This window comes from Hemitrygon akajei, chromosome 7 (assembly GCF_048418815.1).
Source record: "Hemitrygon akajei chromosome 7, sHemAka1.3, whole genome shotgun sequence".
Taxonomy (NCBI): domain Eukaryota; kingdom Metazoa; phylum Chordata; class Chondrichthyes; order Myliobatiformes; family Dasyatidae; genus Hemitrygon; species Hemitrygon akajei.
The window spans coordinates 2,386,968-2,410,387 of NC_133130.1; the positions used below are offsets into that span (position 1 = coordinate 2,386,968).

The 23,420-nt window shown below is 47.4% G+C and overlaps 1 protein-coding gene across 1 annotated transcript in view; it reads right to left on the reverse strand.

Annotated features, from left to right (window-relative positions):
- Positions 1-23,420, reverse strand: part of mcm3 (minichromosome maintenance complex component 3) — a 73,080-nt gene that overhangs the window by 20,670 nt on the left and 28,990 nt on the right. Inside the window, exons 6-11 of the mRNA XM_073050296.1 lie at positions 22,925-23,033; positions 17,616-17,769; positions 15,622-15,753; positions 5,546-5,754; positions 3,535-3,709; positions 1,969-2,095 (exon numbers count right to left, since the gene is read on the reverse strand). Coding sequence (XP_072906397.1) covers positions 1,969-2,095; positions 3,535-3,709; positions 5,546-5,754; positions 15,622-15,753; positions 17,616-17,769; positions 22,925-23,033 — 906 coding nt within the window. The remainder of the gene's footprint in view (positions 1-1,968; positions 2,096-3,534; positions 3,710-5,545; positions 5,755-15,621; positions 15,754-17,615; positions 17,770-22,924; positions 23,034-23,420) is intronic.

Below are 23,420 nucleotides of genomic sequence, written 5' to 3' on the forward strand. Positions count from 1 at the left end.
GGTGAACTTGAGGCTTTCAGTTAGACACATGAATATGTAGGTGGCGTAGCAGTTGGCATAACACTATTACAAAGCCAGTGGCATGGGCTCAGTTCACACCGCTGCCTGTAAGGCTTTCCTCCCACCTCCCAAAGACCTATGGGCTAGTAAGTTAATTGGTCACATGGGTGCAACTGGTTGTTGTGGGGGACCTCAAAATTAAACCCCACAGAACAATACGGACCAGTGCTGTATGAACACACCATGCAGAGAACTTAGTAAATCATGGCTTAGTAAATGGTGCTGTTTTGCAGAAAGAACCGAGAGCTGTGGTATATTTAGTATTAGAAAGTCTGTGGTTTCATTAGAAAGTATCACTTCATTATAGATAAAAACAGGACATTCACATCTCTCCGGAAGGGTTTGGCAAAACAGCACTTTACATTTTCACATCACTCTCTCTCCATTTGACAACTGATCATCTAATTCCAGAGAATCGCTTCACGCAGAGGAAGGAAACAACTTCAATAAATTCAGCAGACATTACTGAAATGAACGGTAAAACCAGCTCAGACATTCAATCCATTTCAAAAAAACTGAGGAGTGCGGTAGGACAGAGGGATCTGGGAATGGATCGTTGAAAGGAACGTCACAGGTAGATAGGGTCGTACAGAATGCTTTTGGCATACTGGCCTCCATAAATCAAAGCACTGAGTACAGGAATTGGGATGTTGAAACAACACGGACAACACGCTGGAGGAACTCAGCAGGTCGGGCAGCATCCGCTGACACGAGCAGTCAACGTTTTGGCCCGAAACGCTGACTGCTCGTTTCAACGGATGCTGCCCGACCTGCTGAGTTCCTCCAGCGTGCTGATTTGACCACAGCATCTGCAGTGTACTTTGTGTTTGGGATGTTGAAGTTGTACAAGACACTGGTCAGGCCTGTTTTGGAGTATTGTCTGCCAACATGGTCACCTACCTACAGGAAAAAATATAAGTAAGGCTGAAAGAGTGCAGAGAAAATAAACAAAAATAATGTCAGGACTTGAGCACCTGAGTTATACTGAAAGGTTGAATAAATTAGGTATCTATTCCCTAGAACGTAGAAGAATGAGGGGAGATTCAATATTTAGGAAGGGTATAGGCGAGCAGGCTTTTTCGCTGAGGTTGAGTGAGACGATGTCCAGAGGTCATAGGTCGAGGGTGAAAGGTTAAGTATTTAAGAGGAAATCAGATGGGAATGTCTTCACAGAGTAGAGAGAGTGTGGAATGAGCAGCCAGCGGTGGAGGATGCCGGTTCAATTCAACATCCATGAGAAGTTTGGATGGGTACATAGATGGGAGGGGTTTGGAGGGCTGTGATATGGGTTGATGGGACTAGGCAGGTCAGCATGGACTAGATGGGCCAGACGGACCTGCTTCTGTGCTGTAGGGCTCTATGCCTCTAAAATGTCAACAGCAAATAGAGGTCAGAGCCCAACTAAACAGCTAACAATCTCAAAGCTCTGCTCCTCCATCTAACTGGTATTGTCATCAGCCCCAGGAGAGTCAGGAGGAGGAGCAATGGAGTACATCAAACCCCACTCCCACTACCTTTGTTAACTCTGTAACCTTCCACTCGGTAGGGTAGAGCATAGCATGACGTTATTATAGTGCCTGTGATCATGGTTCAATTGGCACTGCTGGTGGTAACCCAGACCACTGGCATGGTGATAGTGGTACTAATACACACACAGCCACAGAATAGGGGTTATATCGAATGGTTATTAGCAGAAGCATTGACATCCTGGTGAAGGGTCTCAGCCCAAAACATAGAACCATTATTCATTTCCATCAATGCTGCCTGACCTGCTGAGTTCCTTCAGCATTTGTGTGTTACATCCAAATTGGTTACCTGATGGTTAGTTCTGACCAGAAAAGCACAAACACTGGGAGACCCCTGACAGTCAATTAATTCTACACTCACTCCTGCAACTCGTAGACTTACTTTCGTCTCCTGGCTCCATGAAGAAGGTTGTCATGCTTTTCATAAACCTGAAGCTCCTGTTCCTCATCCTGCAAAGTATCCGGGTCCTCTGTCGCCAGGGCATCTACAGCACTGCCCAATGGCAAAGCTAGAAGAACATATCACACATGTCAATGAGTGGTGCCAAGATATTCAGCCATACCAGTCTTTACCCCCTCAGCGTGGATGAGACTGGAACCAGAAGTCATGGGTTAAGGGTGAAAGGTAAAATAGTTAAGGGAAACCTGAGGAGGAGCTTCTTCAGAGGGTGGTGAAAGTGTGAAATGAGCTACCAGCGGAAGTGGCAAACGCTGGTTCAATTCAACATTTAAGCCAAGTTTGCATTTATTTTAGCACGTGGTTAAAGCTAGATTCTTTGAAGTAAATTTTAACTTTGCCTCTTGTAAAACAACTACCTGTAGCCACTGCATCAGTTTGCAGTTAAGTTGCTGTACAAAGTACCTGGAAATTATCTACTGAGCTAGCTTGAATCCTACCACTGAAAGACTGGGAATTTGAATACAGATAATTAAAAATAAACTGCAATGAAAGTAGGTGGAAGGGAGGGGTACAGAGGGCACCACCCAGGTGGGAGGGAGGGGTACAGAGGGCACCACCCAGCTGGGAGGCAGGGGTACAGAGGGCACCACCCAGGTGGGAGGGAGGGGTACAGAGGGCACCACCCAGCTGGGAGGCAGGGGTACAGAGGGCACCACCCAGCTGGGAGGCAGGGGTACAGAGGGCACCACCCAGCTGGGAGGCAGGGGCACAGAGGGCACCACCCAGGTGGGAAGGAGGGGTACAGAGGGCACCACCCAGCTGGGAGGGAGGGGTACAGAGGGCACCACCCAGCTGGGAGGAAGGGGTACAGAGGGCACCACCCAGGTGGGAGGGAGGGGTACAGAGGGCACCACCCAGCTGGGAGGGAGGGGTACAGAGGGCACCACCCAGCTGGGAGGGAGGGGTACAGAGGGCACCACCCAGGTGGAGGTCGATGGGTTTGAGCAGCAGTCACCGATTGGGGTGTAATTCCCATTGCTGTCTGTAAGGAGATTGTTATGTTAGTCCCGTGTCACTGCGTGGGTTTCCTCTGGATGCTCCAGTTTCCTGCCACATTCCAAAGACATTGGGCTAAGAGCTGGTAAGTTGTGGGCATGATATGGTGGCCCCAGAAGTATGCTCTAAGATTCATTACTGTATGGTGACAGTTGAGGGCTGCCCCCAGCTCAGTCCCTGGGTCTGTGTCGGTCGTTCACCCCAAACAATGCACATTAACTGTTTGACGTATGTGTGATAAATAAAGCTAATCTTTACCTTTCAAGGGAATGGTATCTTTGCCTATTTTAAGGCATTTGTAAATGAACACTTGATGAACAGGGTACTCCGGTAGGCAGTAATACAGAGAAAGTCGGGCACAACAGGCAGGGCACAACAGGCAGAGCAGCCTCGAGGAGTGAGAGCAGCTCCTTACTGGCGGATGGTATGGGTAATGGATGAGAAACTACCTCCTCAGCTCCCCCCGCCCAACCTACAGATCCCAGAACTCACCGTCACCATCTTGCTCGCCTGCGGCTCTGTACCTGTGCATTCGCAGCACGTGTTCAGAAACCGCGCGGTCCTGCTCCGGGTCCATCTGGTCCAGCATGATGAAAAGCAGGTCAAATCGGGACAGCAGCGAATCCTGCAGGCCAATGTTCTCCATCGGAGTTTTATACTGGTTATACTGGGGGAGAAAAAGAGAGACACACAGGTCAAAACGGGTCAGCAGCGAATCCTGCAGGCCAATGTCCTCCATCGGAGTTTTATACTGGTTATACTGGGGGAGAAAAAGAGAGACACACAGGTCAAAACGGGACAGCAGCGAATCCTGCAGGCCAATGTCCTCCATCGGAGTTCGAGACGACAAGCATCTCCCTGCCATACCCATCCACTGTAACCCACGTTTACTGGGCAAAAGTCGGAGTTCGAGACGACAAGCATCTCCCTGCCATACCCATCCACTGTAACCCACGTTTACTGGGCAAAAGTCGGAGTTCGAGACGACAAGCATCTCCCTGCCATACCCATCCACTGTAACCCACGTTTACTGGGTACAAGCTGGAGTTCGAGATGACTAGCATCTCCCTGCCACATGATTCAGCAGTGAGAAGGCCTCCTTTCATTAACACACATCCACAGTCATTATGATTTGGGTTCAACCAAGCAGTAAAGTTGGAATGTTCTGATGAGGAAACATCAATTGTGGTGAATGCTATGAAGACACCATGTGGGGCAATAATCATTTTCCAGTAAATAACAGATCATACACTTGCATAAAATTACACAGGCTTGCTTCAATAGTAGCTGGGTGTATTGCTTTACCCACAGTGTTGAATTCCCATCACAAGCCACAGGTCAAACTTCTCCAGAAGAACAAACCGGCTAATTCAGTAGCACTGGCTCCTTGAAACCATTCATCTGCACTCCCTGTGATAGGGTCTCCCCTTCGGGTGGGATCCACCAAGCATCGGCCCTTGTTCTCTTCTCTGCAGCCTCTCACAAAAGACCCCAAACCAGACCATCCTTCAGAAACCTGATCTCAGCTAGCTCTCTCAAATCTTCCATAACACCCCACTAGGCTGAATGCTACAACACATTACCAAAACAAACCCAACTGTCTAACACTACATCCCCAAGTTGGGCAAACTTTGGCTGAAGCCAAAATATTAGCCTAGGAAGCTTAATTACAGGACATACTGTGCTTTCAGAAAAAAAACTGCTATAACTCAGAGCATATCAATAGAAATACAAAACGTGTTCTTAACCAGGGTATTACAACAGTCACAACTTATCATTAACATCACAAATAACACTCACAAAAAAACATAACATCTCTCCAAGCAACAGGATCCAGTAACAAGGCAGCCTTCCCTGCCTAAACACGTTACTCATAGAACGGGTGATGGGATTGGATACCCTCTCCGATATAACAAAGGTGTCACAGGTAGATAGGCTCATACAGAGTGCTTTTGGCATATTGGCCATCGCAAATCAGAGTACTGAGTACAGAAGGTGGGATGTTATGTTGAAGTTGTATCAGACACTGGTGAGGCCTAACTTGGAGAATTGTGTACGGTCGGTTCTGGTCACTTAGCTACAGGACGATATCAACAAGATTGAAAGAGTGCAAAGAAAATTTCTGAGGATGCTGCTGGGACTTTAAAAACAAAGATTGAATAGGTTAGAACTTTATTCCCTGAAGAGTAAGAGAATGAGGGGAGATTCGATAGAGGCATACAAATTTGCGAGGTATAGATAGGTTAAATGGAGGCAGGTTTTTCCCACTGAGCTGAGAAAATTTGCAGATGCTGTAAGCAACACATACAAAATACTGGAGGAACTCAGCAGGCCAGTCAGCATCTATGGAAATGAATAAACAGTCACCATTTTATCAGGACTGGTAAAAAGGATTTTTGTTTAAAAGCTTAATAGTTTGGCACGAGATGGGCTGAAAAGCCTGGTTTTGTGGTGTAGCTTTGTATGCACCTGCAGAGTAAAGAGTGCGACTGACTGCCCTCACCTTTCCGTAGACAGGATTGGCCGCAGCCAGCACGCTGCACCTGGCATTGAGCCTGGCGTGGATGCCAGCCTTCGCGATGGTCACACGACCTTGCTCCATCACCTCGTGGATAGCAGTACGATCCAGGTCAGACATCTTGTCAAATTCATCAATGCAGACGACACCTCGGTCAGCTAAAACCATGGCACCAGCCTCCAGGCGTCGCTCTCCTGGGAGACGGACAGAGCAGATGATCAGAATTTCACGGCTGAACAAACAGATGGATGTGGCTCTAACAGCTGGCAAATCAACTAGTAATAAGCAGGAATGAACCACCCACGGACAAGTTAAACATCACAAATAACTCACTCCAACACTCACTAGGGTTATAAATGCCCGCCTTGCTGGCATTACAATCACGAACTAAGGCACACCAGCAGCCCTCTTACATTAGGAGTGCGAGGAGAATTGGGACATTGTAGTGATGTACTACATACAGAGCGAGAGACGACGACACACAGTCGGTAAGTCGTTTCGAGACTAGTTTATTCAAACTTCGCGGCGCTGGCATTTAATCCCTAGTGCCCACCCTCTCCGGGCAGAAATAACGTCAGAGGTGTATTACCAAAGTCTCTCCCCGCGTGCTGGCTATTTGTGAGCCGGTTCACCTGCGCAGAAAGTGGGTCGCCACATAACCCCCCCCAGAACCGGCGATACACCCCCCAATGTCCAGAGTCTGGATCAGCCTGTGTTTGGGAGGTCTGCCTCTGCGCTGCAGTGCTCGAACCTCGACCGGCTGCGCCAAGTCCACATGAGCAGGTTTGAGTCAGTCCACTGTGAAAACCTCCTCTTTCCCCCCAATGTCCAGAACGTACATGGACCCGTTGTTGTTGATCACCTTGAACGGCCCCTCGTATGGCCGCTGTAGCGGTGCCCGGTGTCCGCCCCTTCGTACAAACACAAACTTACAGTTTTGCAGGTCTTTGGGTACATGGGTCGGGGTCCGTCCGCGCTCTGAAGTTGGTACGGGGGCCAGGTTGCCGAGCCTCTCGCGTAGTCTGTCCAGGACTGCTGCAGGTTCTTCCTCTTGCCCCCTTGGGGCTGGTATGAACTCTCCTGGGATGACCAGGGGTGCGCCGTACACCAACTCGGCCGACGAGGTGTGCAGATCCTCTTTGGACGTTGTGCGAATTCCAAGCAGGACCCAGGGAAGCTCGTCCACCCAGTTAGGTCCTCTCAGGCGGGCCATGAGAGCCGACTTCAAGTGACGGTGGAAGCGTTCCACTGGTCTGTTCGACTGTGGGTGGTAGGCAGTTGTGTGGTGTACCTGCGTACCCAACAGGCTGGTCACAGCCGACCATAGGCTGGAGGTGAACTGGGGGCCTCTGTCGGAGGTAATGTGGGCCAGTACCTCGAAGCGTGCTACCCAGGTTGCTATCAGTGCTCGGGCACAGGAATCGGCAGATGTGTCAGTGAGCGGGACCGCCTCTGGCCACCTCATGAACCGGTCTACCATAGTTAGGAGGTACCGCGCTCCTCGGGACACTGGTAGGAGGCCCACGATATCTACATGAATGTGGTCGAACCTCCGCTGGGTGGGTTCGAACTGCTGCAGCGGGGCTTTAGTGTGCCGCTGCACCTTGGCTGTTTGGCACTGCGCGCACGTTCTGGCCCATTCACTGACCTGCTTGCGAAGTCCGTGCCACGCAAACTTGCTGGAGACCAGCCGGACGATTGTCCTGATAGATGGGTGCGCCAAACCCTGTATGGAGTCGAAAACTCGCCGCCTCCAGGCTGCCGGGACGATGGGGCGAGGTTGGCCGGTAGCCACGTCGCACAGGAGGGTCCTCTCACCTGGGCCTACGAGAAAGTCTTGCAGCTGCAAACCCAAGACTGCGATCCCGTAGCTGGGCATCTCGTCATCTGCCTGCTGCGCCTCTGCCAGTGCTGCATAGTCCACCCCCAGGGACAGGCCCTGGACAGCTTGTCTGGAGAGTGCGTCCGCCACGACATTGTCCTTTCCCGAGACATGCTGGATGTCCGTCGTGTACTCGGAGTTGTAGGACAGATGTCGCTGCTGGCGAGCCGACCAGGGATCGGACACCTTTGTGAACGCGAAGGTCAACGGTTTGTGGTCCGTGAACGCAGTGAGCGGACTGCCTTCCAAGAAGTACCTGAAATGCCGGATTGCCAGATACAGTGCCAACAGCTCCCGGTTGAAAGCACTGTACTTGAGTTCGGGTGGTTGTAGGTGCTCGCTGAAGAACACCAGGGGTTGCCAGCGCCCCTCGATGAGCTGCTCCAGCACCCCACCGACTGCTGTGTCGGATGCGTCCACCATGAGTGCAGTCGTAACGTCCATTCTGGGGTGCACCAGCATCGCGGCATCTGCCAAGGCTTCCTTGGCTTTAACGAAAGCGGCCGCAGCCTCCTCGTCCCAAGTAATGTCCTTGCTTTTACCCGACATCAGGGTGTACAAAGGGTGCATGATACGGGCTGCTGAGAGGAGGAAACGGTGGTAGAAGTTCACCATACCAACAAACTCCTGCAGGCCTTTGACCGTGTTGGGCCGGGCAAAGTGGCGGATTGCGTCTACCTTGGCGGGCAGAGGTGTTGCCCCGTCTTTGGTAACCCTGTGGCCCAGGAAGTCGATAGTATCGGGACCAAACTGGCATTTGGCCAGGTTGATCGTGAGGCCGAAATCACTCAGGCGGGAGTAGAGCTGGCGGAGGTGGGACAGATGCTCCTGACGACTACTGCTGGCTATAAGGATGTCGTCCAAATAGATGAACGCAAAGTCCAGGTCACGTTCCACCGCATCCATTGGCTGCTGGAACGTCTGTGCGGCATTCTTCAGGCTGAACGGCATTCGGAGGAATTCGAACAGGCCGAACGGGGTGATGAGTGCTGTTTTGGGGATGTCTTCAGGGTGCACCAGGATTTGATGGTACCCCCGGACGAGGTCTACTTTGGAAAAGATTCTTACCCCGTGCAGGTTTGCTGCAAAGTCCTGTATGTGTGGCATGGGGTAGCAGTCTGGAATTGTAGCCTCATTCAGTCTGCGGTAGTCACCACATGGTCTCCAACCCCCGGCTGCTTTGGGCACCATGTGCAGGGGGGAGGCCCATGGGCTGTCGGACCTCCGTACAATCCCCAATTCCTCCATCTTCTTGAACTCCTCCTTCGCCAGGCGGAGCTTTTCCGGGGGGAGCCTTCGTGCGCGGGCGTGGAGGGGTGGTCCCTGGGTCAGGATGTGGTGCTGTACCCCATGTCTGGGCATGGCTGCCGTGAACTGCGGTGCCAGAATCGATGAAAAGTCCGCCAGGATTCTGCTGAATTCGTTGTCCGACAGCGTGATGGAGTCCAGGTGTGGGGCCGGCAACTTGGCTTCACCCAGGGAGAACGTCTGGAAAGTCTCGGCATGTACCAGTCTTTTCCCTTGCAAGTCGACCTGCAGGCTGTGAGCTCGCAAGAAGTCCGCCCTCAGGAGTGGTTGGGCCACCGCAGCCAGTGTGAAGTCCCACATGAACCGGCTGGCGCTGAACTGTGCAGGTGCCGTAGGTCCGTATTATACTGCCGTTTGCGGCCCTCAGGGTGGGCCCTGGCTTCCTGTTGCGGGTGTCGTACCCCGTCAGGGGCAAGACGCTGATTTCTGCTCTGGTGTCGACCAAGATGCGGCGTCCCGACTGTTTGTCCCAGACGTACAAGAGGCTGTCCTGGTGGCCAGGCCCTGGCCCTGGCCCTTGCAGGGCGGGCGACAATGGCGGGCTTCTGTGCCCCACCGCTGGCGGTAGAAACACCACTGTTCACTGTCCTCCTCACTCCTGCCTCTGTGTTGTGTGTGCCCCCCTGCCGAGCCTGGTCTGGTCTGCTGTTGGGCACGTGGCCTGGTAATCTGACCGATGGACGCCATGCTCTCCCTCTTGGCTTTCCACAGTACATTTGCCCGGGCCGCCACCTTCCGGGGGTCGCTGAAATCTGCGTTGGCCAGCAGCAGATGTATGTCCTCGGGCAGTCGCTCTAGGAACGTTTGCTCAAACAAAAGACAGGGCTTGTGTCCGTCAGCCAGGGCCAGCATCTCGTTCATCAATGCTGACGGCAGCCTGTCTCCCAAACCGTCCAGGTGAAGCAGGCAGGCACCCCGCTCACGCCGTGAGAGGCCAAAGGTCCCAATGAGCAGGGCTTTGAATGCTTCATATTTGCCTTCTTCTGGAGGCGACTGTATGAAATCTGCAACCTGGGCGGCCGTCTCCTGGTCAAGGGCGCTTACCATGTGGTAGTAACGCATGGAATCAGAGGATATCTGCCGAATCTGGAACTGGGCTTCTGCTTGGCTAAACCACACGCGTGGTCGCAGCGTCCAGAAAGTCGGCAGTTTTAGCAAAACTGTGAACAGATGAAGAGTCGTCATCTTTGGTCCAAATCCCATTTGCAGCGATGTACTACATACAGAGCGAGAGACAACGACACGCAGTCGGTAAGTCGTTTCGAGACTAGTTTATTCAAACTTTGCGTCGCTGGCAGTTAATCCTTAGCGCCCGCACTCTCCGGGCAGAAATGACATCAGAGGTGAATTACTAAAGTCTCTCCCCGCGCGCTGGCTATTTGTGAGCCGGTTCGCCTGCGCAGAAAGTGGGTCACCACAACATCACCAAAAACTAGCAAATTAGCATTCTGTCTGGTTGCATAACTATCTCGTATAGCAGGGCCTTAGAGAGAAAAGGGTGCAGTGGATTATAAACAGCCAGCTTCATCATGGGTGCAACACAGCCGTCAAGAAGTGAGTTTCATCCATCATGAAGGACCCTGACCATCCAGGACAAACCCCCCCTCACAATGGGAAGGAGGTACAGGAGCTTGAAGAAACAGCACTTTTAGGAATAGCTTTTTCCCCTCCAGCAGCAGATCCTTGAATGGTCCAAGAACAATACTTCACTATTGTTTGCTCTTTTTTGCACTATTTACTTTTTAAATATATTTTTATTCTAATTTACAGTAATTCTGAATTCCACTGTAGCTTAGCTCCTGGTAGGGTCATAAATGGCAGTAAAGTCAACGGGGAAGTTCCAGACAAAGTGAGCCAACGAGGACCTCATCAGCAGAGCTGGCAGAAGCAGTGAAGGGTCAGAGTCATCTTGTACCCCATGCCACTGAACCCAGACCTCAATCTGACAAGGATGGTGTAGTGGCTGCCCATGCAGCAGCCTCCCCATGTTAAACAAAATCTCACGTGTGCCCCATTAAGGGAATGCTCCATAACATCCCAGATTATGTGAATCCATGACTGACCTCCACAAACACCCGAAGACCCACCAGAGACAACCCCTTAGTAGATCACACTACTAACTACATATGTTGATATGCTGCTCTGTACTGCTGCAGAAAACAAATTTTACAACTTGTCAACGATAATAAACCTGATTCGATACCCACTTTGTATAAATACACCATGAAAGAAAATTTCAGTGCCACACAGCTTTTCGACAGCAACGATGAAACTCCAAAGCCACCACCAAAATACTATGAATTAGGAAATTAACTTAAATCTTCCCCCTCTCGACTTAAATTCATGCCCTCTAGTATTTGACACTTCCACCCCGGTAAAAAGACCCAGACTAAGTTTACAGACATTATGAAGATAGGTGGAGGGGCAGGTTGTTTTGAGAAAGTAGTGAGGCTACAGAAGGACTTAAGACAGATTATGAGAAGGGGCAAATAAATGATGATGGAATACAGTGTTGGGAAGTGTACAGTCATGCACTTTGGTAGACAAAGTGAAAGGTTTGGCTATTTTCTAAATGGAGAGAAAATACAAAAAACTGCACTGCAAAATGACCTGAGAGTCCTCGTTCAGGATTCCCTAAATGTTAATTTGCATGTTGATTCTGTGGTGAGGAAGGCAAATGCAATCATGAGGAAATCTGCAGATGCTGGAAATTCAAACACACACACAAAATGCTGGTGGAACGCAGCAGGCCAGGCAGCATCGATAGGGAGAAGCACTGTCGACGTTTCGGGCCGAGACCCTTCGTCAGGTCCTGCTGTGTTCCACCAGCATTTTGTGTGTGAAGGCAAATGCAATGTTAGCATTCATTTCAAGAGGACTAGAAGACCAATAGCAAGGATGTAGTGTTGAAACTTCTAAAACACTTGGAGTATTGAGAGCAGTTTTGGGTCCCTTACCTTAGAAAGGAGGTGCTAGAACTGGTGAGTGTTCAAAGGCAGTTCACAAAAATGATTCCAGGACTGAATAGCTCGTCATATGAAAAACATCTGATGACTCTGGGCCTGTATTCACTACAATTCAGAAGAATGAGGGGTATATACCGGCTGGGTAGCCTCCAACCTGATGGCATGAACATTGACTTCTCTAACTTCCATTAATGCCCCTCCTCCCCTTCTTACCCCATCCCTGATATATTTAGTTTTTTCCCTCCTCCCCTTTTTTCCCTCTCACTCTGCCCATCACTCTGCCTGTTCTCCATCTCCCTCTGGTGCTCCCCTCCCCCTTTCTTTCTCCCTAGGCCTCCCTGTCCCATGATCCTTCCCCTTCTCCAGCTCTGTATCCCTTTTGCCAATCACCTTTCCAGCTCTCACTTTCACCCCACCCCCTCCGGTCTTCTCCTATCATTTCACATTTCCCCCTCCTACTGTCCTGACAAAGGGTCTCAGCTCAAAATGTCAACAGTGCTTCTCCCTATAGATGCTGCCTGGCCTGCTGCATTCCACCAGCATTTTGTGTGTGACTATATATAGGTTATTTGGGTCAGCTGAGACTGTGGCTTCTCCCCCAGCACCCCTCCCTTAGCAACAGGGCTGGTCGCTAGCTCAGCGGCTGCTTATCACAGCAGGCAGCTTCCTCCTGAATGATCAGGGGTTTGTGGGCTGAATCAGCAGTTCACTGCCTACCCATTTGCCCTCGAGAAGGTGGGGGTGAGCTCACTCTTGACATGCTGCAGTCCTCAAGATGAGGGCAAGCTCACAGTGTTGTCAACACATAGAACAGTGCAGGTACTTGGGCCCATCATGTGCCAACCTTTTAACCTGCTCCAAGATCAATCTAACCCTCCCCTCCACATTCCTATCAAGCACGCATCCGTTAAATGTCCCTAATGTATCTGCCTGTACCAGCACTGTTACACAACTTCCATAGTCATTGAACACTCCAGTAGAGAAACAGAGCCAGTTGGTCCATGCTGAACTAGATAGCTGCCTAGGTCATCTACTTACATCCAGTCCATAGCCCTCCCATTCATGTCCCTATGCTAACGAGTCCCCCTTAAACCATTTCTCTTTAAATCAAATTATTAAGTCCTGGACATCTAGTTGGTCATTTCTAACAACCTCACTTCTCTTGGCTTTTTTTAAATTTTTATGAGTGGAGATGCCTCTCTATCAAAGGACACTCCCTCCCTTTGCTAGCCCGCAGGTCACCCTTCGGCAGAGTGTAGCGCCTGCTTAGCCCCCAATCAGGGTCACGGGAAGTCACGAGAGCAGCTGGTTATGCGACCACTGACATCATGTCTGAAGAATAGTGATGATGGCTGGGGTCACCGGCAGTGTCTTTACAAGACTGAAAGGTAGCGATGGTAAGCCATTTCTGTAGGAAGAATTGCCAAGAGCTATCATGGTCATGGATAAGACCATAATCACCAAAGTCATACAACCTGGCACATAACGATGATGACCACTGCTAACCGGCGTGCTAAGATACAGAAGCTCTATACCGGAAGGGACCGAATCAACGACAGCATCACAGAGGAGAGATGGTGGCACAGCAAGGTAACCGGTAACACTGCACCCACCTGTGGCAGAAATAAACACTGCAAGCAGCAAAGACTCAGATTCTGGCTAACCTGCAGTCCCATTCCTCGAGCAGACTACCTGCACAGAGACGCCTTCTGAATTGCACGTAAATGCAATTGTGCAGAAAGCACGGCAAAGCTTCTATTTCCTTAGTAGTGTGCAGAGGTTCAGCAGGACATAAAAAACTTTGACAAATTTCTATAGTTGAGTAGCAGAGAGTGTATTGCCTGGCTGCATCACAGCCTGGTATGGAAACACTGATGCCTTTGAAAACCCTACTCCAAGTAGTGGATTCGGCCCGGTATATCACAGGCAAAACCCTCCCAACCATCCAGCACATCTACATGAAATGCTGTCGTAGGAAAGCAGCCACTCATCAAAAAATCTTCAACACTCAGGCCATACTCTTTTCTCAATGCTGCCATCAGAAAGGTGGCACAGGACTCACACCACCAGTTACTACCCCCCCAAACATCAGGCTCCTGAACAAGGGGGATAACTACACTTATTTGCCATCCATTGAGACATTTCCTCACTTCAAGCATTTTATCTTATTTCAGGTTCTCATTATTTATTGCTATTTATTTATATTTGCATTTACACAGTTTGTCGCATTCTGCACTCTACTTGACCTTTCATTGATCCTGTTACAGCGACTATTCTATAAATTTGCCGAATATACCCACAGAAAATGAATCTCAGGGTTGTACGCGGTGCCATTCACGTACACTGAAAATAACATTTACCGTAGATTTCGCACTACAGAGCGCACCTGATTAAAAGCTGCTGGCTCTAATTTTAGAAAGAAAATCAATTTTGTACTTGTACAAGCCGCACCGGATTTTAGGCCGCAAGTGTCCCACGTTGTAATATGAGATATTTACACAGAAAGATACTACACGTGAGGATTTTTTAACTTTTAATTAAATCCATATGGTAACATAAACAAATACATATTGCAAATGCTTTTTTTCGAACCGTGCCTCTAACACGGCTACTTTTAAATATACATACGTATCGGTAACACACAAATTACGTTGCGTATACTTTTTTACTGAACAGTGCACGAACAACATTCCAATATCTCCTTAGGACTGGTAAAAAAAATATATACTGCAGCCTACCAGGAAAAGTTATTGATCGCCTTTAACTTAAAAGCAGCGTTTTCGATCGGGTCTAATGCCGCTCCCCCCCACCTTCCCGTTTATCGCAAACCGGTATTTCCCACAAGACGCGGCGAAACCGGATGTGACGTCATAGTATCCCGGGATATAGTACTTATAACTTTAACTAGAAAATACTAACAAATGAATTACTAAGCGAAAATATTATAAACTAAATAACTGCCATAAAGGCAGCACAATGCTTTTCTTCGAGTGTTTTCCATGTTGATGAGGGTGAGTACAAATGACTGATTTACAATAATTTAATTGTGAAAGTGCGCTTGATTTATCGTACAATTTCATTGGACCTCTGTGAACTACTCATCAATTTTATTGGTCTACTGTTACGAGGCAAAATGTTTTTGGCGGCATGAAAAAAAATCATGCATTAGCCGCACCGTAGTAAAGGCCGCAGTGTTCAAAGCTGTTCAAAATGTGGGAAAAAAGTAGCGGCTTATAATCCGACATCTACGGTACTTTGATTTTGAAGTGAAACAGGGACACCTCTTTTTCCCTTATAGGGGGAGAGATCCCATGGCATGTCGAACTACCAGGTGAATGAGTAGTCTTTGGGGTACTGCAAGTCTGTCTTTACTGATGCTTTGTTGCACGCCTGAGTGCCCGGTGGGGGTCACCGATGCTTTTTTGCTGGTGGGGGAGGGGGGTCATTGCTTTGCTGCTATTTTTGCGTGGGAGGGGGGAGATGGAGGTGACTTTGGGGTTCTAACATTTAACTGTCATTCATTCTTTGGGGCACTCCTCTGTTTTCATGGATGATTGTGAAGTAGTATTTCAGGATGTATATTGTATACATTTCTCTGATACATGTACCTTTGACAAGTATATACATAGACTGACTGCACGAGCATTAAGTGACACGAGGCAATGTGTAAGTAGTGGAGATTAGGGATGTGGTGGGACGGGTTACTGGCTGGAGATGTTGATCAGCCTCAGTGCTTGGGGAAAGGAACTGTTTTTGAGTCTGGTGGTCCTGCTGTGGATGCTATGTAACCTCCCTGATGGGAGTGGGACAGTCTGATCAGGCTGGTGGGATCCTTCATGTTTCCAACTACAATCTCTGTACATTTGCCCACTTCACATTCACCATTGCCTCAAACAACAGCTTACCGGTTTCCTGGTCAGTGGTCACTGCCGCAGTTAAACCCACCCCGGTGGAACCTCGGCCGGTGGTTGGAATTGCACGCGGTGCACTGAATAGCACATAGCGCAGGAGCTGCGATTTAGCCACTGACGGGTCGCCTGTCAGGACAAACACACAGGAGAGCAAGTTGTACAAACAGAAAGATACTCCATAATCAGTTGGCTATTTCCAACATTTCCCAAGCAATGCCATGTTTACAGAACACACAAAATGCTGGAGTAGCTCAGCAGGTCAGGTGGCTTCTAAGATACTGACTAAATAGTCAATACTTCAGGCAGATACCCTTCACCAGGACAGGAAAGGGGGAGGACACTAGAATAAGGTAGGGGTAGGGGAAGGAGGACCAGCTAGTAGGTGACAGGTGAAACTAGGCGGATGGGGGAGAAGGAAAGATTGAAAACGATAAGAAAAAAAAGAGTGGACCATGGGAGAGAGGAAGAAGGGGCACCACAGGGAAGCCAGAGGCAGGTGGCGAGTGGAGCCAGAAGCAGATGGAAGGGAGGGGGAAAAAATTACCAGAAGGAGAAATCAATGCTTGTGCAATCAGGTTAGGAGACTAGAAAGTGAGGGGATGCCATCCATGTCACCACTGTACAAACACCATAAGCAAAGCTCGTGCACATGCACACTACAGATATCTTAATACCACATCCAATTGAATGCTCCCTTTATTTCAAAGGTAGCTGATCTCTTTATCCATTTGCTCCATGTTTGAACCAAGGGTGCGACAAGGAGCAAGCTGGACAAGGAGAGCAGATTTCCTGAGGAAATCTTTAATTGCAATCACAGTTCAAAGTACTATCACATACAATCTTGAGATTATTCATCTTCTTGCAGACAACCACAAAACAGAAATAGAATCCATGAAAAACCCCAAAGATGATCAAAAGTGAAATAAAGAACAAATTGTGCAAACAATTTAAAAAATAAAATATTAAACATGAACCACAGGGCAAAACCACATCAACGGAGCCAGTTCAGCACTGATGCGAGTGCAGACAGTCAAGACGTCAGCACGTCGTATCTGATGGTAGTAGTGAGGAGAGAGGGAGAGGGGTCAGGAGGAATAGGCTCAGTGGAGGTCCTAGCAGACACAGTAGTTCATCCTCTGCCCTCGGACTCAAAGGCTTAAGAGGACTCCTGATGAAGGGTCCTGGCTGGTAACGTTGACTATTTGTTTTCCGTCCATCAATGCTGCTGGACCCCAGGTCCTCCTGAATTTTGTATGTTGATTTTCAGGTCTTTACCGCTGAAATATTCTATATAACTCCAAATATAAATTTCACAGCTACTGTAATGCAGATTTCACTTAAGGGTTTTTCATTTAACAAATACAGTAGGAGCATTTAAGAGCCTCGTGGATAGGCAGATGAATGTGAGGGAAATGGAAGGATATAGATATTGTGCAGGCAGGAGGGATTACTTTAGTGGAGCATTTGATTACTAGGTCAGCACGACATTGCGGGCCAAAGGGCCTGTTCCTGTGCTGTACGGTTCTACGTTTTATCATTCAACTGCAGCTCCACCTGTACGGTTAAGGATGGAACAACTTTCAAAGGGACCTGGCGTAGAAGCACGGATCTTCCTTCCACACAAGAGGAGTGGGGGAGCAGCGTAGCAGTTTGCGTAAAGCCGTTAACAGCACCACTTCCCACTGTTGTTTGTACATTCTCCCCTGTCCACAGGGGTTTCCTCAGGGGCTCCCACATTCCAAAGGTGCAGGGGTTAGTCAGTCATCTATCATTAGACGGCGTGGGCTTATTGGGGTGGAAGGGCTGGTGACCGGGATGCATCCCCAAGTAAAGAATTACAAAGATCTAACCAAATGCTACCGTCCAAGAAGCTCCACCAATGACTGCACTGGGGGTGGGCAAGGAATCAAAGTTAACTTTAGGAGCCACGCTCGGCTTGGGCAAGATTAGCCTTGAAGACATTCAACAATACCACACGCATACTGCACCTATTAAAAGGATGTTGATGTCACCCCGAATCCGGCTGCCGTTCTCCAGGTGTTTTTCGGAGCCCCCCAGCAGCAGACAGAGAATGGCTTTCTTGATGTAGTCGTGTCCGTGAATACTGGGAGCCAGGGACCTGGCCAGCTGATCAAAGATGTCCTAGAGCAGAGCAGGAAACATGACGGATGTAGTCAGAGCAACTAACTGGGCAGCACGATGGCACAGTGGTTAGCACAATGCTTTACAGTACCAGTGACCCGGGTTCAATTCCCACAGCTGCCTGTATGGAGTTTGTAAATTCTCCCCATTACTGCACGGGTGGGTTCCCTCGGGGTGCCATGGGTTCCTGCCCTGGAATAGCGGTTGGTAGGTTAACTGGCCCTACAATTAGACTAGGGTTCAATTGAGGGTTGCTGGTTGGCACAGTCCGAAGGGCCAGAAGGGCCTGTTCTGTGGTGTACCTCCATAGATAAAATTTTAATCAGTGCAAGACCAAGAGCTCATAGGAAACTTTTTCTTCAGATTCAGATTTATCAAAAGCAATGAAATGCATCAACTGCATGAACAAGTCCAAGGATGTGCTGGGGCAGCTTGCAAATGTCACCATGCTTCCAACAGCAATATAGCATGCCCACAACTCACTAATCCAAGCCCCTCCATCTCCAGGTTTCCGGTTCCCTCCCACATTCCCAAAGGCAAACTGTTCTTACGATCTCTCACCGTAAGCAAGCTGCGCTGGTGCCACAGGGACGGTGACACCCCCAGCACATCCCTGGACTGTGATGGTTGTTGACACAAATGGTACATTTCACTGCATGATGTACATGTAAAAAACATTGTTGATCTTTCAACTGGGGAGGAAACCCGAGCACCCGGAGGAAATGGGGGAGAGAGTGCAAACTCCTTACAGACAGTGGCGGGAATTGGGCCGCATTCAATATAAAGCAATTGTACTAACCGCTATACTTCCATGTCGTCCTTTATCAATACCCAATTTGACTGAGGCTTCAGCACTGAATGCTCCTGATGTACGTCAATGACTTGGACTACGGTATTAATGGATTTGTGGCTAAATTTGCTGATAATACAAAGATAGGTGGAGGAGCGGGTAGTGTTCAGGAAACAGAGAGCCTGCAGAGAGACTGAGATAGTTTAGGGGAATGGGCAAAGAATGGCAAACGAAATACAATGTGTGAAAGTGTATGGTCATGCACTTTGGTGGAAGAAATAAATGGGCAGACTATTATTTAGATGAGGAGAGAATTCAAAATACAGAGATGCAAAGGGAGTTGGGAGCCCTTGTGCAAGATATCCTAAAGGTTAACCTCCAGGTTGAGTCGATGTGAAGAAGGCGAATGCAATGTTGGCATTCATTTCTAGAGGTATAGAGTATAAGAGCAGGGATGTGATGTTGAGGCTCTGTAAGGCACTCGTGAGACCACACTTGGAGTATTCTGTGCAGTTTTGGGCTCCTTATTTTAGAAAGCATATACTTACATTAGAGAGGGTTCATAGGAGATTCACAAGAATGATTCCAGGAATGAAAGGGGTTACCATATGAGGAACGTCTGGCTGTATTCCTTGGAGTTTAGGAGAATGGGGGGGGGGAGGAGCATCTCATAGAAACATTCCGAATGTTAAAAGGCCTGAACAGATTATGGCAAAGTTATTTTCCCATGGTAGGGGATTCTAGGACAAGAGGGCACAACTTCAGGATTGAAGGACATCCTTTTAGAATTGAGATGCGGAAAAATTATTTAGTCAGAGGGTGGTAAATCTGTGAAATTTGTTGCCACTAACAGCTGTGGAGGCCAGGTCATTATGTGCGTTTAAGGCCAAGATAGATAGGTTCTTGATTAGCCAGGGCATCAAAGGGTATGGGGTGAAAGCAGGGGAATGGGGATGACTGGAAGAATTGGATCAGCCCATGATTGAATGGCAAAGCAGACTCGATGGGTCAAGTGGCTATGTCTTACGATGTCACCAAAACACAAGATAATATTCGCATTACACTGTCCGGGAATTTTTAAACAAGAGGCTGCTGAGCTGATGCTCAAAAGGATGATTCTGATTCCCAACACATTGCATTTTGGGTCCATCAATGGGGTAGGTTGGAGGAGCTCAAGCAGGACCAGTTACAGAGACAGTATCTTCACAGGAAAGTGAAACCAGCTTGGGAAGAACATGAACAGCCAGAAGGAAGAGAAATCAAGTAGAAATGGAAAATAGAAAAGTACAAACAAAATAGATACTGAAACAAAAGAATTATTGGCGTTGCCGGATCTTGAGGACCCGAGTTACAGGGAAAGATCGAATTGATCAGAACTTTACTCCCTAGAACATAGGAGAATGAGGGGAGATTTGACAGAAGTACAGAAAATTATGAGGGGTATAGATAGGGTAAATGTAAGCAGGCTCTTTCCATTGAGATTGCTTGAGACAAGAACTAGATGTCATAGGTTAAGAGTGAAAGCTGAAACGTTTAAGGGAAACTCTAGGGGAAGCTTCTTGACTCAGAGGGTAGTGAGTGTGCAACGACTGCCAGTGTAAGTGGCTGATGTGGGTTTGATTTCACCATTTGAGAGAGATCTGTATACAGGTGTCCCCCGCTTTACGCTGCTCCGCTTTTACTCCGCTTTGTGTACCCCCTTCAGATTTCCAACAAGCTCAGAAATAATGGCTGACTAACCAATGGGATTTTTGGTTGACAATGAACCTGATCAGGGACCAGTGAAGTGGATTCTGATTATTTGGGACACATCAAGACCAGTACAGTTTGGCTCAATTAATTGGCTGCTCTAATTAGCTGAAGTTCCATGGAAACATTTAAAAAGGTATTAAAAAGAAAATTTTAACTGAGTAACGTGTATAAATAAATGAAATACAGAACTATACTACTAATACACTATGAAACTGTATATTAGTCCTCAACAGTTAGAGGAATTCATCCAGTACTCACTACTATGTTCTTTTGATTGACTATAAATGACAATTGTTGACAATGGATTGTCTTCATACAATGCTTTTGACAACTGCATCCTCCAAATCTTCATTTTCATTGTATCATTCAAAATGATTATCGCTACCTTCAAATTCTTCATAGTTCCTTACTTGAGGTAGTGAAATAAGTTTCATTCTCACTCTTGCTGTTTCTGGCATTTCCAAGCCTGAATTCTTGAAATCCCAGTGAACAAAACTGTTCTGAACTGTCTCATTACTGATTTCTCACCAACTATCAGTGACAAAAATCACTGCTTTTTGAACACACACACACAACTGTTGTTAATTGAAAAGTTGTTCTAAGCGTGGTGTAGTGTCTTTTAACAGGCACACAAGTCTGATGCTGGTTAGGAACAATTTGACAACAGTCTCCAGTGCTAATTAAGCAGTATAACTTCCCATATAAACAAAAGAATTTTGGTTCAAGATTTGTCTCAACTAAGTGACGGGCCCAATTAACCGAAGGCCTGATAACCAGAACCCACACGATCCGGATTTCCAGGAAATTCTTGCATAACTAAGGTTAGTCCAAGTTAGAATAATCAGGGGCTAAAAAAAGAACTCAAATTTCAGAGACTCAATGGGGAGAATGCTTCCTCTAGCCAAGTAATGTGAAATGAGAAGTCTCAAATCAAGGGGCAGGCCATATTGAACGGAGGAGAATCACCACGCAGACAGTCAGGCTCATTCTCCTGTCATGAAATTTAGTCCACAAGACATGGGAGCAGACTTTGGCCATTCAGTACATTGCATCGGCTCCATCAGGGCTCAACACCACTCAGTACTAAATGCAGTCTGACCAAGGCCTTGTAAAGCCTCAGCATGGCATCCTTGCTTTTGTATTCTCGTCCTCTCAAAATTGTATTCCTTCCTTCCCACAGACTCAACCTGCACGTTAACCTTTAGGGAATCCTGCACAAGGACTCCCAAGTCCTTTTGCACATCTGATTTTTGAATTTTCTCCCCACTCATAAAATAGCCCATGCCTTTATTTGTTCTACCAAAGTGCACAACCATTAACTTCCCTAAATTTCATTCCATATGGCACTTTTTTACCCATTCTCCCATTCTGTAGTCTCCCTGTTTCATCAACACTACCTGTCCTTCCACCTATCTTTGCAATGTCTGCAAACTTGGCCACAATGCTATCAATTCCATCACCCAAACCTTTCACGTACAATGTGAAAAGAACTGACCCCTGCAGAACATCACTAGTCACCATGAGCCAACCTGAAAAAGCCCCCAACATTATTACCGTACTCTGCCTCCTGCCAGTTAGCCAATCTTCTTTCCTGTAACACCATGAGTCTGCTTAACAAGAGCCCATGTGCAGACCCTTGTCAAAGGCCTTCTGAAAATCCAAATAAAGACCCAACAATTCTCCTTTATCAATCCTGTCTATTATTTCCTCAAAGATTTCCAACTGATTTTTCAGATAAAGATTTTCCCATAAGGAAACAATGCTGACTTTGGCCTATTTTATCACGTAGCTCCAAGTACCCCAAAGCCTTATTCTTAATAATGTACTCCAATGGTTTTCCAGCCAGAGGTCAGAGCAACTCACCTATAATTAACTTGGTTCTGCCTCACTCCCTTCTTAGAGTGGGAGATCTTCAATTTTCCAGTGCTGCAAAACTATTTCAAAGTCAATTTATTCTTTAAAGATCATTAATAATGCCTCCACAATCTCTTCAGCTACCTTTTTCAGAACCTCAAGACATAGTCCATCTGGACAAGTGACTTTTCTACCTTCAGACTTCTCAGCACCTTCTTGCAAATAGCAACTCCTCCAACATCTGCCCTGACACACTCGTATTTCTGGCATTCTGCTGGTGTCGTCCATAGTGAAGGCCAACACAAAATACTTCAGTTTGTCCACCATTTGTCTCCCATTACTATCCCTCCAACATCACTTTCCAGCAGACTGATAAGCACTCTTGTCTCTTTTTTACTCTTTATATATCTGAAACTTGTGTACCCTGATATTATTGACTAGCTTACCATCATATTTCATCTTCTCTCCTTGTGGCGATAGTGAAAATTTGTTGTGTGGCATCAGTACAGCACAAGTAAAAACTATGCTGAGTGTAAGAAGAGCACAACAGTGAGGTAATGCTCACGGGTCCAGAGGGAGACTGAGTTCCACTCATCAACACAACGGAGGATTATGTATTCATGTTACTGTGTTCTTACCATTTAAGGAACATCAGCTGTCTTCCTGCAGTTTGAAGGGCACCTGTTTCATGAGATTATATTAAAAGTACGTGCTAGTCATCACCAATTCCCCTCCACCACCATTGCCAGCCCCGCTTACCTTTGAACGCGATTTGCTGAATTTCTTGATTTTGGCCACATCGTCTGCGGAGAACATGGGAGACACCTCCTTACTCATCATCTTGACATGGCACGCAATCAGAATCGTCCTGAAGAAAACAAAGCATTCATACTTACACAGGATCCCTTCTCCTTATTATGCAAAGATTAGCTTTCATTTGACAGAGCACGACAAACAGAGCAATTATCTTTTTTTTTAAAGGTTTTAAATTTTATTTAATTGCATTTTTAAATGATTACAAGTGTAGAAAAAAAAAGTATGTGACCCTTCCCCCCTCCCCTTAATCCCTCCCCCCTAACTTCCCTATATAAAAAAAATTAAGAAAGAAAGAAAAGAAAGAAAGAAAGAGTGCCTGGTTGTTGGAAGGTCTCCACATGCTCCATGGAGTTCTTAATAACTTTAGTATATATATTTATTTCTTTCCCCAAGTATATTTAGTCCTGTCTTTTGTAAATAAGGGCCCCAGATTTTCAAA